General features: G+C 40.1%; 2 protein-coding genes across 2 annotated transcripts in view; both read right to left on the bottom strand.

The window, feature by feature from the left end:
• Window positions 1-1,756: 1,756 nt before the first annotated feature.
• LOC104831651 (cell cycle control protein 50C-like) lies at window positions 1,757-10,356 on the bottom strand. The gene is made up of 7 exons (XM_010567357.1): window positions 10,086-10,356; window positions 9,139-9,249; window positions 7,760-7,861; window positions 6,872-6,962; window positions 4,511-4,648; window positions 3,283-3,492; window positions 1,757-2,203 (listed from the first exon to the last, which is right to left on the bottom strand). The coding sequence occupies exons 1-7, from the start codon at window positions 10,296-10,298 to the stop codon at window positions 2,016-2,018; spliced, it is 1,053 nt and encodes a 350-aa protein (XP_010565659.1). The 5' UTR covers window positions 10,299-10,356; the 3' UTR covers window positions 1,757-2,015.
• A 1,098-nt stretch (window positions 10,357-11,454) lies between these two features.
• CMSS1 (cms1 ribosomal small subunit homolog (yeast)) overlaps window positions 11,455-14,789 on the bottom strand; it is a 31,869-nt gene continuing 28,534 nt past the window's right edge. The window contains exon 10 of the mRNA XM_010567355.1: window positions 11,455-11,725. Within this exon, the coding sequence (XP_010565657.1) occupies window positions 11,642-11,725 (84 nt within the window). The 3' untranslated portion in view covers window positions 11,455-11,641. The remainder of the gene's footprint in view (window positions 11,726-14,789) is intronic.

Genomic DNA, 14,789 nt, shown 5'->3' with positions numbered 1-14,789 from the left:
TCACTGAAATACACACCTCATTATTCCGTCTCCTTTTACTAACATTTTTACCAGATACTTCATGAAGAAATAGAATCACTGACAATTGCACTGTGACTTAACCACCCAGATGACATATTATTTCCTGAAAGTCAGTTTCTTGGAGGATAAAAAAAAAAAAAAAAAGGAAAAAAGCTCCTGCAGTCTGTTTGGAGCCAGAAATCCTAAATTCAGTTTTGGCAGCAACTCCCATCAGGACTTTCCAGAGGGCTGCATGGGATTACATTTTCAAAAGGACTTAAAAGGTTTCAGAGCACATCTCATTGTTAAAAGTGATTTAGACTAATGATCTTAAGCATTGCTAAATGTACTGCTTCATGCTCTGTCTTGCCCAGTGCAGTGAGGGGCAGGGCCCTCCCACAGCTCCTGACAGATTTAGATGCAACGGTTTGAAATACTGGAACCCTGTTTCTACAGGGTTCTGATGGAGGAGACTGGCCGTGACCAGGAAAAGCGGACGGGGACTCACATCTTAGCCCACCATAAACCATCAACAGAGGGAGATTGTACTTCCAGGCCAGGCTGTGAACTTGAGGAGCACCCCTTCTGCTGCTCATGGCACAAGTATGAAGCAGAGATTAAAGGAAACAGTACCTTCTGTGGCTGCAAACAGATTCACCACAGGCCATCTGTCAAAGGTCACAAGCTCCTAAGTGCCTGAGACACTTTTCAAAGCAGGCGTGGGTGCCCTTGACAGTGGCACACAGCCTCCCTGTGCCACATTCCCTTCTCTTGCTCTAGTCTGTGATTTCTTTCTTGTTTTAGTGTGGAGGGTTTTTTTAGGGGAGGGGGAGGTAAGGCACACAGAATACTTATCAAAGGAATTAAAGTGTTTTATTCCATTTGCACTTTTGCAACAGAAAAACTTTTTTTTTTTAAATTTGGATGTACCATGGTATACTTGGCCTAAATTCTTCAGTGCTGTTCCAACATTTTGTGAGAGACTGGAAGTAACTCCTAAACATGTAAAATTTTGAAAATGAAACATGAAAATTGATAAGCCTGTTCACGAGCTGCAGTGTTTATTTTCTGAAAATTAATTTGACAGATTTTCTGATTCTTTGTTTTCTATCGACAGTAAGTCACCACACCACGGAAATGAGGGCTTGAAAGGGGAAGAGACATTTCATGTCATGTCAGAGTCTGAACTTTTGCGTGGAAGGGTGGGGTAGGTAGGAGTGCAATTGTGGCCTAATAGCTATATTAGGTAGATGTTTCTGCTAAAAGGTTGAACACTAAAGTAGTTTTTAATCTAAACTTTCTATTAAATCATAATTTTTAAAATGTAAATCAGTGTTCTGATGCCCTCTAGCTTTGCAGGTTAGTCTCAGTACCTAGATAAAACCAAGAAATTGTGCTTAAACAAACTCCAAACTCCTAAAAAATGCCCTCTATTCAATCATAAATCAAGTATCAAACTGTGATGAATATGCTGTGCTAAACTGGTTGCTTTTTCAGGATAGCTGAAAAAGGTATATAAAACCTAAGGCAAGCCATTCGGCCCATGCATGTGGCCCACAAACAGATTTTAGCACCAAGTTCTACCAGCTCAAGCTTTTTGTTGGACCAAGACCTCACTTTTTACCCATCCAAAGCTCCATTTAAGTCAAGAGAAATATTGTCTGAATTAAGGGCTGAGTAAGAAACGAATATGGACCGTTACTTCTGGCCAGACATTAGTACCATATAATTTCTTTGCCATTGCAATTCTCACCCACTATGTTATCTGTTGTTTGAAGCTCGTCTCACTACAAGTTTCCCAGGAAATAAATTTAGGAGCACACATAAATAAGAATGCAGCCTCAGGTACATTTGGTTTTGGATGATGGAATAGCACCACCCCTCAATTTGCTTACATTCCCCAAACCTGTTACTGAAACAGATCCAGAGCTCAGGGGAAAGAATGAAAGGTCTGCACTGCACGTTCTTCATTTACAACACACCTTTGCCTTTGTTCAGAAAGCCAGGGAGCCTTATTACTTCTGAAAGAACGTTTTCTTTTTTCTGAGCTTTAAGTGGATGACAGTTATGACAAAACCTGTCAGGGTTGCTGCTGTGCCAGAAACCACGTAGGCAATTCCCAGGAATGGGTTACTTCCTCCGCTCCATACCACGGTTGAAAGAATCACATGCTTCCTCCCCTTGAATTTGGTAACAGGGAAGTCTGATAGAAGGACGTTAAGGTTTTGCTAACAAAGCTTACATTATTTCCAGGGGGACAAAAAGTAGTGGTAAATGCTCAAAAACCTTTCCAAGGCATAAAGAGCCTAAAGATCTGCATTTGCTGCAAAAATTCCTTTAACTGATCTGTGATGTCTCTGCTATTCTGGGTCCAAAAACCCAGTAGAAGCTGGTGGTGAGAAATCTGGTTATTTCAGATACAGTTTCTGGGTGAACATGGAAATACTTTTTTTTTTTTCATTTTAAATTTCAGGTTCATAATTTATGTAACTGCTACTGTGCTAATTTGCTATGAAAACTCAGTTGAAAATGAGCCTTTTGGGCAGCGTATCATGATGATACTCCACTTATCATGATGATATTCGCACTGAGGGAAGTGCTCACCTCTACCTAATATGTTGTCTACCTAGAACGTTACATGATTTTACCTTTTATCTCTCCACATGGAAGCTTTCAGAATGGGACTGTGCTACAACATGTAAATCATAGCTCTCCTGGCTGAGAGAGGAGAGAAATTTATAGTCATCTTGACATAACTCCTGGTGACAAAACAAGTGCTTTAGTCAGCAAAGTTCACGCTGTTCAGCATGAGAGTGTACTTTCACCAGCACAGAAGTTCCATTCAGCACATGGCCCAAATCTGCCAGAGGGCTCTGCTGACACAGGCGTCCCATCCTGCACAGCTCTCCACCGCAGTGATACCTCTGGCACTTCGTGCACCCCTGTAAAGGTGTCTACACATCTGATTAGGCCACTATTAAATATTTCAGCTAAAGCAACTCTTCAGTTTTACCCTTCGCGTAAAGTTCTCGTGCTGTCTCCAGCCAAAAGTAGCCCCCTCAGAATCAAATCCAAAGTCACGGGCTGCCATTTGAGTAACTCGTCTTAACTCCATCTGCACGGGCTAAAGAAAATCCACTTGTAGCTGTCTCATCACCCTCAAAACTAGGTGATTTAGTTTTGGGTGTTTTGCTTGGTTGCTTTGCCATTTTACTATACAAATCCCATCCACTTCCATCTTGTTGTAACCATCTAATAGTCTTGGATAATATGAAAGGATACTATAGGAAATATGAAAAGTGTAATTCCCTGCTGGGAGGCCATCTGCAAACTGCCTTATCCGTCTGACACGACGGTAAAGATTTCTGAATGTAGCAAAGGCTGACACTCGCATCCAGATAATGAAGTCGTCATTTACATAACCGTTGTTCCTTTCATCTTCCTCATCTAACAAATACACCGGTTTCTGCCAGTAAGGAGGTCTTGCTGTCCCTGATGAAAAAGAAAGCAAACAGGAAAGACACACGATCAGTAAAAACAGTGGTTGGTGACTAACTTCTGGGCCTACTCACAACCAACACAGAATATGAGATATGAAAGAGACACAGACTGTCCAGTATTGAAAAATTCTATATGCTACATAACACTTTTCACCCAACCATCTCCACTCACCTCGAACATGAATTAACAGAGTTTAACAGTACCCAGGGGTTGCTACACATTAGAAACTTCAAGCACAGGAAAAAGAAAGTGACTTGGACAAATAAAAATACTGTTTATTCTGGATTCTTGCCTCTTCAGCAAGCAACATGCTCTCTACGGGGAACTTGCCTTCGTTTTTATACATTAATTTATTCCTGTACAACCGGAAAGGCACCTTTTTGGAGTCCTAACAGCACAGCCTATGATATCTAGAATATGTCATATGAAAACTACTTAGATAATTAACTCTTGCGTATTGCATCCAGTACAGCACTGCCCTGATCCAGAATAGGAAGCTTTTAGTCCCACTTCAATACAGATCAACTATCACAAGGAAACAGCCCTAGGAAACAGCTGTTTGAAAGAACTAGTGATAATAGCAGCCTCACTTGCCTCACAACTCCCTAAGAATCTGCAAAGGCATGAAGAAGGAAAGATGTGACATGCAATTCTCCTTCATAGATGTTTTCAACAGGAAAAAATAAAGTGACTGCATCCTTGCTTTCTCTGGACAGATTAAGCGTTACAAGAAACTATACGGAAGGGTGTTGATGTGGGCTAACTTCAGTCTTCCAAAACCACTTTCTCCCAATTTCAGTCAGTGATTTGAAAAAAACAAAAAAAAGTGGTACTTTGGCTAAATCTGTCTTCTGCTCTCAGTCACCCTCTAAAGCTGCTTCTCCCACCTGGTTTGGGAGGTATTTCTCCCAAAGGCAATTCATCTCAGAACGGGAGACCATCACACACAGGGCAGGGGGAGGTAGGGAAGCCACTGAAAAATAAGGAATACCAGTAGAACCATTCTTACCTGCAAACGCAGAAGAGAGATTGTATGATTTTGGATTGCGAAATTTCACATTTTTATCTGTCCACCAACTGTTTCCAGTCTTCAGCAGTGGTACTTGAATAACAGATGAGTTAAGATTGTAAAACAGATCAATAGTATCTGCAGGGAATACAAGAAGCAATAACTATGAGTAAAAGACAGTCATTCTAATTGCCAGCACAACTAACAAAAACTGTCACATTGAAGCACCTTTCAAGCGAATAGAAAACAAAACAAAAAAATCCCGGGAAAGGTTTCATCATGACTGTGTACAGAGCATGGTACATTCCATAAGAAGAATTAAGATTCCAGAGCCTTAGAACTTCTGACATTTTAAAGGCTGAACATACTCCTACCAATAATCCTGTTGAATCCCTGTGTAGAAATATGTGCAAGTATCTCATGTCCATCAACTCCTGTGTGACTAAATTCTTTGCAAATCACTTCTGGACCTCTCTAGCTAGTTACAGAAGTTACTCTCCTAGCCAGCTTTCCCTAGCATTTCTTTGACAGTTGTCCTGAACTGATTGCTTTGCTATATATAATATGTGTTTTCAGGGAACAGGGGAGAGGTGAAAGGACAATCAAGGGAATCCATGATCCTTTGGAGAAAATTTTGCTTTGGTCCTTGTCCACCAACTTGGACGTGACCACTTCCTGCAACCAAAACACATTTAGTTAAAATTGTGCTTAACCATGCCATTTTGTTTCGGTGGGCAAAAAACAATTTTCCTACTTAGATTAGTTTAACATAAGGCAAAAACGTTATAGGTCTCATTGCCATCTATGTAAACACCTATGCAGCCAACAAGATGATGGGCAGAGATAGTTAGATGACATAAAGGGGAGGGGCTGCTTTTTAGGAAATATGAAAAACACAACTCAACTGCATGAGCATCAATGAAAACTTCCTTTTTTTTAATCCTGCTACAAAACCTGTGTTCACACAGCTCCTTAAGGCTCGGACATGCTCTTCTGAGTAAGTGGTCACTCTGTGCCCCACTACCTCCCCAGCTGTTTGTCACTAGTTTATTAACATGAGTTGCAATTCTCCGACCTCTGCCTGTTTAACTGCTTGTCTGACTGCTCCCTTATGGGCTAGCTTAGGTTAAAAACCTTTCCCGTGGCAGGAACTTGGTCATCTTCCTCATTTTACAAAACAAGATTAGAGAGCAATCAGAGAACCAGATGAAGTGTCGAAAGTGAACAGGAAGCACCCTCTTTCACAGCAGAGGGACAGAAATGAGCTACCAGAGGGGGGATTCAGACATCACCTCCTTCCCCCACATCACCAGCGGCTGGAACCTTTCAACACACTGTGCACTAAGGACAGATGCAAAGGCAGACACTGGGAGGCTGACCCTTCGGATTTTAAAATCTTAGTATCCCTAATTCTCCGCAGGAGCATTCTGTCCTGCAGCCAGTGCTCCAGAACAGTGTGGGCTCCACACAGGTAGCTCTGCTGGCCTAGGTCTGAGCCCAGTCCAGTAAGTCAGCCTTCCAGGGGAGCAGGTGGGTGCCAATCAAATGATGAAAATCAAATGAATCTACAAGTTACTGAATGCAGCTGCCCTTCACAAGTCCTCTAGTGTGCATGGCTCAGCTGCTTGAAAACAGCTGCTGCATTGCCAAAAACCACTGTGTGGAACAGGTCAAAAAAAAGGGTGTGTGTGGGGGTGAGCGGCAGACAAAAAGGATGGGGTAGGGGGGAACAGTCTGTAGAAGTTTTTTGTCTCCTTTCCTCCCAAAGAAATCCATTCTGAAATCTGCCAGCGTTCATGGCTAGGAGCCCTCTAGGTTTCAGCCTAAATGTACTCTGTAGATTACGCCCACTAGGTTACTACAAACAAGACCAAACCCGGGATCAAATTGAGTAGGACTATGTATGCTTCCAGCATTCAAAGAACAAAATGCAACCACATAGATCCAAAGGTTCAAGCCAATGTGAAGAACATGTCACCTCCTTCTTAGCACACCACTGTAGGAAGGCAGAATCTGGGCTCTCCCATCACTGTACGAGAATGTATTTTTTAGCAAGGAAGTACATTAAATCTGTTGTATCATCGTTCCTTATTTCACCAGGGACTCAATTCCTCAGTCCTGTTGTATATTCACATTGAAGAGGGCCTTAGTAAAATAAAAATCTTCCTCAGTTTCAAAATGAGGGGCAAGTTACTAAACTGTAGGAAGCAGGACCCCATATTCACCACAGTAGCACCACCAAACAAAACCTTTTGTGGGAGAAAGACAGAGATCTTGCAATATCAGGACTCAGCTGGATTGGGGTAACGGAATAGTTTCAAGTGGAAATCAGTAAGGCAGATGTGGAAGGTACCTACTTACCATTGAACATGCTGTTGGCAATAGCACCGCAGGGAGCCATGGGTGTCCCATTTCGGTAGGTGGTGAAGGGTGCGCAGTAGCTCTTCTGAATCTGCATTCAAGGTCACGGAACAATCAGGCACAGAATCTGGGGGTTTTGTTTGTATGCGGAACATGTCTTGAGAGTTACAAGAAGCATTTTATAAAACCAACAGATTATTATGGCACAACCATCATATGTACTGAGAGGACAGTGTGTGGACTGTGTATATATTGAGAAATGCTACTTTTAAGCCAAAGAAAACATGTTTTAGATTTGTAAGTAAAAAAACCCGAATGCAATGATTGCATTTTCCAGTTGCCTTATGTAGGCCTGCTGCAGGTGCTGCTGTCTAGCCTCCTCTTTAGACCTCTAAATTGCATACTTAGCATGCTACATGATCACCTATTTCACCATAAACCTTTTCCTGCTCCTTGTCTGCTTCCAAAGCCAGATGGCAAACAAAAGACTCAGAATAACTTAATTCCCTAACCCTATAATAAAAGCACAGCTTAATACATTTCTGGCTAAGAAGACTGAAAACACTAAAGGAAAAGCTTTCTGTAAATTTATTTGAAAAAGACAATGTATTTTTAATCAGCATCCTTACCAGGTGCAGGTTTGAGAATTGCAACACTGGACTGACATCTTTTATTTATCTCCTCAATCTTCCTCTCTTATTAACTTATTAGACATAATGGCCCTAACAATCATAAAAGCAGAGACCAAACACTGAAAATCTGTACCTTCTTATTATTCCCTAGAGCCATCTTAACACACTTACAGTTACGTCTAGTTAGTTATCCATATGGTCAAAGATGCACCTGATGGAAATACTGACAATCTCGTAATAAAAGAAGAAAACTTACATTTACATTTCGACCCAACAATTGTGCGTCACTTCTTGATATCACATATCGACGGTGGTTTTGATAGAAGTTTTGCAAGCCATAGTACATAAAAACGTCACCCTAGAATTCAAGGATAAATCCCTTCAATAAGCTGAGTTCACATAGACAAAGTGAAATCCTATTACTTGCTAAAAAAGAGAGGGGAAGAGAGTACTCAATTCACGTTTAAGTGTTGGTAACTACACTCTAAGAAATTACTTCAGCGCATGCTGGCTAGAATCTCGTCTTTACCCCAACTGAAAAGTTCAGTATTTTGGCACAAAATTAAACATACTTTAAATCACCAAACAAAACCTAAAATAAAAATGTCTGATTATTATTTTAGTCAAGACAGCATGGCTGGCCATGAACCTGCAATGACTATGAATAATTTCATGAGACAGACACTCATTTTCCATAAAAGAAGGTGGACAAGAAACTTCAAAAAGTACCCATTAGCTCTTAATTCCTTCAGATTTTTTGAAAAAAATAAGGCTGCCTCTCATCAATTATTTGAACCCTTTGGAAAGTTTAGTCCTGTAATCAAAAGGAGGATGCTAGGCAGGCAAATACAAGCAAGAAAGAGGATTATTAAACTATAAAAAACCCCATTATTCAGTTAAATAAACTTCTCATCTCAAACAGCATTGTAATCTGAAGAATGACAAAGTATTTTAACAGCCTCTTCAATACTGAAGAACCCTAAAGTGACTTTGTAATTCAAATTGCACTGTAATTTTAAGGGATCATTTATGCAGTTCTAAGCATAAGATCTCTTTGGTGGAACATGAAGCATTTTAACAGTCTCAGCAACATGACCCAGTAGTTTAGGACAGGAAACGAAGGATACTTTTCCCAAGTGAAACTGCAGAATGACATTGCTACACTTGAATTATTTCAAGGACCTTTGGGATTAACAGCATAACCCTTGTAAAAAAAGACTACAGGGGTTTACTTACGACAAGTGGTCAGAGCTTCAGATTTCCTTCTCATTTGAGAGCTTAGCAATGCGGTAACAACTAACCCTTGACTAAGGGAAAGGGTTTGCTACTGACTCAGAGAGAGAGATACAGAAAGAAGTCACCTCCACAATCAAACACTATTTCCTCCAGCCCCATCTTCTCCTTGGACATCTCCCAACCAAGGACAGAGGTAGCCTGATCTTGATTATTTTTAACATGTACCAAAATGAACAGTAAAGGCAAAAGTGTAAAATTTTGAATATTTCATGTTTTTAAAAAGTACAAAGAAAATTTAGTCAGGAGTTCTACCAAGCCGAATTGGTATATTTTATCATATAGGGATATATGTAACAGAAAGTATTAAGCAAGTTGAGTTGGTTTCATGCATCCACTTACCAACATATCTTCCTTTAGCATGAAATTAACAGAGCAGTGGCATTCCTTATTCCAATTAGAGGAATTTTCACGAAGTTTTGAACAATCTGAGCACTTATCTGAATAATCAATCTGTCAGAGAAGTGAACAAGCAGAGATACTGTAATAAGGGGCATGCACATAGGAAAAGGTTAGTGGTTTAGCTCCAAGACTTCTCAGAGCAGTTCTCTTCTAAGTGACTCTGGACTGCCAAAAACACTATTAAAAATCGACAGAGGCAGAGAATCAGGACTTGGCCTCAACAAACGTCCACAAATTTTATCCCTAGTTTAAAGCTGCTTTAGAGCCTTTTGACGACTGTTGCAGAACCTCCACATCTGCTCCTCGGCAAAGGAGTGCTGAGTGAAGAACACTTCTGCAGCTCGGTCTGGCTGACCAAGTAATGCCTGACAAATCCCCACAAGCATTATGGCCCACCCCTCTCGAACAGCCTGGATGTAGTGCTGAGTGTTTGTTCCAACCAGGAGTCTATTAATACCACCACAGGTCTAACCAGCCTTGCCTCCAGGAGGCATTTAAACATCATGGCTCCCTGCATTTTAACATTTTGCCCCAGCAAACATGTACGTTCTTCTAGTACCAAACACAACCAAAGGGATTAGTTTATTTCCTTTCAAAAATCCAGGAAATAATAACAACATTTCAGATATTACAAGCCAGTGGCAGTAATTACCACCCATATTTCAGATATTACCACCCAGTTAACCACCCAGTGCTCAGATTTTATCGGTTACCAACTATCTCTGAGGATTTTCACAGGAATACTGGCTGCTGGACACATGTGCAAGGCATGAAGCCATTGCTGTCATCTTTATCCAGGAGCAAAAACTCAAAGCCTTTTCCCTCCAAACGTAGCCCAGTTTCTTCTTCATAGAACATGTTCATTAGAACACCACGCCCAAACAAACCTGGATTTCTCTGACGCTGTTTGCAGATATAATGAGGCAGACTCCCACAGAAAGGCAGAACACGCCTGTGAGAAAAAAGCTGGACAGCACAGCCGCAATGGTAAGCTGGGGCTTCCAAGCTGGTAGCTTCTGTTGTTTGAACGCACTGTTATCCGGACATCTGGAAGGACGTGCCTCTCCTTCTTGCGGAAGGGAACTTGTCTTGTTTTTCATTTTCTTCTTGGTGAGAGGAAGGAATAATATACTTGTGCTGGAGAGCGTTTAAGCTGAGATACTATCCTTACTGTTGGGAGATTATTGTTTGTTCAAACCTGCATTATGGTCAGGAATTACTTATTAACTAGATCTCTCTCTTCCTCATTTTGTACATTTGTACCCGGATCCCCATGATCAGCTTGTACCAATCAAACGATTGTGTACTTTGGTCAGGGTGTCCACCTCATGCCTCCTGGAAAAGCTTAAATATATGCTTTTTCCTGCCCCACAATTCAGTAGGATTTGTTATGTCTTATTCATTTTCAGGGATACTGCCAGCTATACTGGAATTTCTGTGTAATCTCAGATGCATTATTTCTTCTCCCTTCATTTCCATAGCTGCCAAGCTAACAGGCATGGTATACAATGAAAGGAGCTCTTCTTAAATTGCACTGGATGCTGCTGGGGAGAACTGCAGGTGCTGAGACAGCGCTGGACACAAAACATTGCTTTGGAAGACCAAATCAATTTTCTTAACCTGCTACATTCATTGCTATTGATTCAGATGCAATTTAAAGTTGTAAAAAGGTTGGGTGTCCTTTATCACAAAAGGACAACTCATTCTCAAAACATCTGATTTGGATCAATGGTGTTCCAAGACGCTGACGATATGCTCACCTCTGTTCATCTTGTCCTCTGAAAAAAGTCCATCCATTCCCTACTATCCACAAGGACAAAAAAATCACCCAGAGATCATCTCCTTTTAATTTAAATGGACAAACAGAAGAATATTTTTTGCACACTTCAACGGTTTAACCAAATAAAGTCTCAATATAATACAATTTATCATGTAATAGCAAAAAATAGCATTTGGCCAGCTCTAGAAGAGATAGGTGAAAAATACCTTTTTGACAAATTACTGAAATTCATACAACTTTTTCAAAGACCCTTGAGGGCAAGAACTAGATTACAACTCTCATGAGAGAAGTAAATGTCTCCTTTGGGACAGCAGAGAGAGAAAACAGAAAAATAAGTTGTACAAAGACTTTCACACCCAAGTTTGCTCATCTTCAAAGTCTTAAAAGTGACATATAGCAGTAAATCTAGCAGGTGACTGCAATGTAACTCTCATTTCAGTATCACATTGTTCCTGCAATAAAAATCATACTAAAACTACAAACAAAACCTCTGTTTTATTATTAAAAGGAAACTCAGGAAAGGTCACAATGTGCATTCTTTCTGTATTGACAAACCTCTGAAAACTCAAAATTCTTGATTCCATCACCTGTTTATCACTTGCCAATTGCAGGCAGGATAATAGTAAAATGCAGCTGCAAATGACTTCCTTGTTGGTAAAACCATTAAAAGAGTCCCAGCTTCACAGACCCTTCTCTGCACAGCTTTATAATACTCATCTCCAGTAGGTCAATTGTTTCTTTCTTTATCTGAAGAAAACAAAAATCAAAGAAAGCATCGGAAGTTACTGATAATGCTTTGGCTAAATACCATTATTTATTTACTCAGGCACCTTACTATAGGACTAGAAGTGAAAGAAAAGGTTCCCATACAAGGTCCTGAGCTCTAGAATACTGCCATTTTTTAAAATACCTAGCATTTGCTCTGCAATCCTAAAGTACAACTACGGCTTGTGAAGTCCCATCTAACATGGCTATGGAAAAGCTGTCATTGGTGAGGAGCTGATAAAGCATGCTGCAGCAAGAGGTCCATCCTGGCTTGCAAAATCCCTACGGGACTTCCCAGAGTATCAACCAGTGTCAAGTAGTCCAAAGGCAGTACTGCACTGCAACAGCCACAACAGTGTCTGAGAGACCTGAATGAAAGTGAGCATGAAGGTCAGGTCTGCATGTGCTGCATGCAAAGTACTTTGGTTTATAACACGGATATGGCTGTAGCTTATTGCTTATCTAAAGATAAAAGACAAATGTATTCGAGAGTAAATATTGACTACACATTTCAGCAGGAACACAAGATTCTCTATCACAGTTAGTCCAGAGTCTCCTTATAGCTCCCTCTTCCCACTTACAAATAACTTATTTGCAAGTTTTATCTCAGGATTATATCCTTCCGTGCCTCCACTCTGCACAGGAATAAATGATGTGAGAAAGCCTGACTAACCTCTATTCCACACTGGATGTGCTACATGAGGGTGAAAACAGTTGTCTTTCTATCACAAGTCCATTTCCTATAATTTTGTTTACTTTCATGAAGCCTGGAACTTAAACTTTCCGTATTTTCAAACTTACTCAAGGCTCAGTGTTTGTATTGTTTGGAGACAATACAATATTGGTTTTTGTTGAAAAAACTCCATTTGAATCTTACAAACAAGTAATCTGAGGAGTTGAGACAGCTCTGTATTGCCATCAACCTCTATACACAAAGCTTTCAAAGCAGGAAGCTTGTCCTTTGGTCAGATCAGAAAGTATACAATCGATTTTTATTTAAACCTTTGTGATTTAGTATAACTCCACTGTGCCAAGACAGGGTCTGACAAACTGGTTCACCCCTCCTTTGGTTTCTTTGTGAGCTTTCTTTTTATTTCCTTCTCTCCATTGTTCGGGATGAATGAAGCGGGAGAGACAGAAACAGAGGAAAAAAAATCTAACAGCATTAACTAATGAGATGTTGAGGCAACTGAGAGAGCAGTGGATCAGGCCACCATCCATTACGTAGATATAATGGGGTACAGGACTATCATGTAGGAAGATTCATGTGTTTTTAAATTCATATATTTATCAGAATATACCACTGTGTACATAATTTTCCACTGAATATCAGATGAGTACAAAAACAGCAAGTAGAATAGACATGTGCTTCCAGCTGTTCTTGCTTTCTGGTGTAATTACAATGAAATTTAGCAATGCAGCACCTTAAATATGCAAAGAAATTACTGACAAGTGAGGTTTGCACTGAAAATAGGTCAGTATGCCTCATTTCTAATTTTAAGGGTACAATTTTGCCTCCGCAACTAATACAGGATGAAAGAAATTAGTACATCAAGCTGCCAGTTCTCTAAATTACATTTTTGGTACTATAATTCCTCTCCTCTTTGAGAAAACTTCTGACTATTCATAGCAAGTATTTGACAATTTTTATACAAGTAAAAGAGTAAGATCCTCTGCTCACTAAGACTGTATTCCATATTTTAAGTCTGCAAGTTGCCAAAACATCCCATTGGTTTCTACTGTGTTAAGATGACTTATCTCCAAAACGTTGTTTGGGTACCTTTTATTGCTAACATTCCTTATAAATAACTCTCAGGAATCTGCCTGATGTCTGCAGCAGGACAAATAGCTGCAAAACGCTCCACTTACACAGCTCAAGATGTCAAAAACCTTTCTGTATGTTGTGTTACCCAAGTCAAGTGCAAGTTTGAATACTTTTCTGTAATCACATATTCACTATCCTGTAATCACACATAAATATCTATTCCTTATGCTAACACTATATATGAAGGTGTAACATTCTTTCTTACTTGCTTTTAACTCGAGCTAAGCCTTAACATTTTGATGTTAAGATAGCCTTAAGATTTTGCCTTCATAAAATGCATCTGGAGTCAAAATTTTTGGCCTATATTCCCAGACAGACATGCAGAAATGCTGTGATGCTACCTACAGTGAGCCGTAAGGGATAGTTCAGGTTTGCAATAGCCCAAAATCAAATATTAGCAACATAATCTTCAGTTTTTTGAGGTGAATCACCTACAGTCTACTGTAGCTATATTTACTTCAGTTGACTTCAAAAATCCATCCCACTGCAACCAGCACCTTTTGTACTGCTGTCTGTGAATTTGTGTTCTCTGTTCTTTAAAAAACTTACAGGTAAGTGCAAGCACCATACAAAAAAGCCTTATGTATTTACCACAAGAGGGAGCCTGCTTGCCTCAAAAAGCAAAGCTGGGTTTTTTTTGTTACTTCATTTCTGCAGTGTATTTTTTTGTGGGGCGCTTTATCTGAAATTATTAGGAACAGGTACCTTTGTGTGTGGGGGACTATAAAATACAGCACACCCAAATACACAGACAAGCACAGAGAAGGATTAACGACTGATAATTTGTCTTCACTTGTGAAACAGCAAAATATATATATCTAAAATAATAGTCCTTTTCCCCTGGGGATTCTGCATATCAGCCTGCTCTAAATACACAATAAAAAGGAAACAACTGTGCAGGAACTTGGGAGCTTCATAATGACGACTGATGGAGGAATCTGCCTCTTTCACTCTCTCTGGCTAGATACCAGCTGATGCCCGACAGCATACGGTAAACATGCCTTGTCACAGCAATAAACGTGAAAGCTGGATTACAGAACTGAAAAAAATAGGAAATTATCTTAAAAGGAGTCTACAAATGATGGATGGCTCTACATAGTTTGCACCCTACTTCTTGCCAAAAAAACCCCCCAAACCCCACAAAAACCCAAAACAAAACAAAAAAAGAACGAACTTGTCTGTGGATTTACTCACGAGAAGTTATCTTACTCTCAGATGGAG

The sequence above is a fragment of the Haliaeetus leucocephalus genome, unplaced genomic scaffold (assembly GCF_000737465.1).
Source record: "Haliaeetus leucocephalus isolate CR32 unplaced genomic scaffold, Haliaeetus_leucocephalus-4.0 Scaffold228, whole genome shotgun sequence".
Taxonomy (NCBI): domain Eukaryota; kingdom Metazoa; phylum Chordata; class Aves; order Accipitriformes; family Accipitridae; genus Haliaeetus; species Haliaeetus leucocephalus.
The sequence above is the reverse complement of the archived record's forward strand: the minus strand, read 5'-3'. Positions and strand labels throughout refer to the sequence as shown.

Excerpts from the sequence above, each read along its gene's own strand:
- LOC104831651 (XM_010567357.1), bottom strand. The coding sequence starts at position 10,298 with ATGAAAAACAAGACAAGTTCCCTTCCGCAAGAAGGAGAGGCACGTCCT. Across the intron at positions 6,963-7,759 it reads TGTTGGGTCGAAATGTAAAT|ATTCAGAAGAGCTACTGCGC; the intron begins GTAAGTTTTCTT and ends CCTTGAATGCAG. Across the intron at positions 3,493-4,510 it reads TCTCTCTTCTGCGTTTGCAG|GGACAGCAAGACCTCCTTAC; the intron begins GTAAGAATGGTT and ends CTTTTTCATCAG.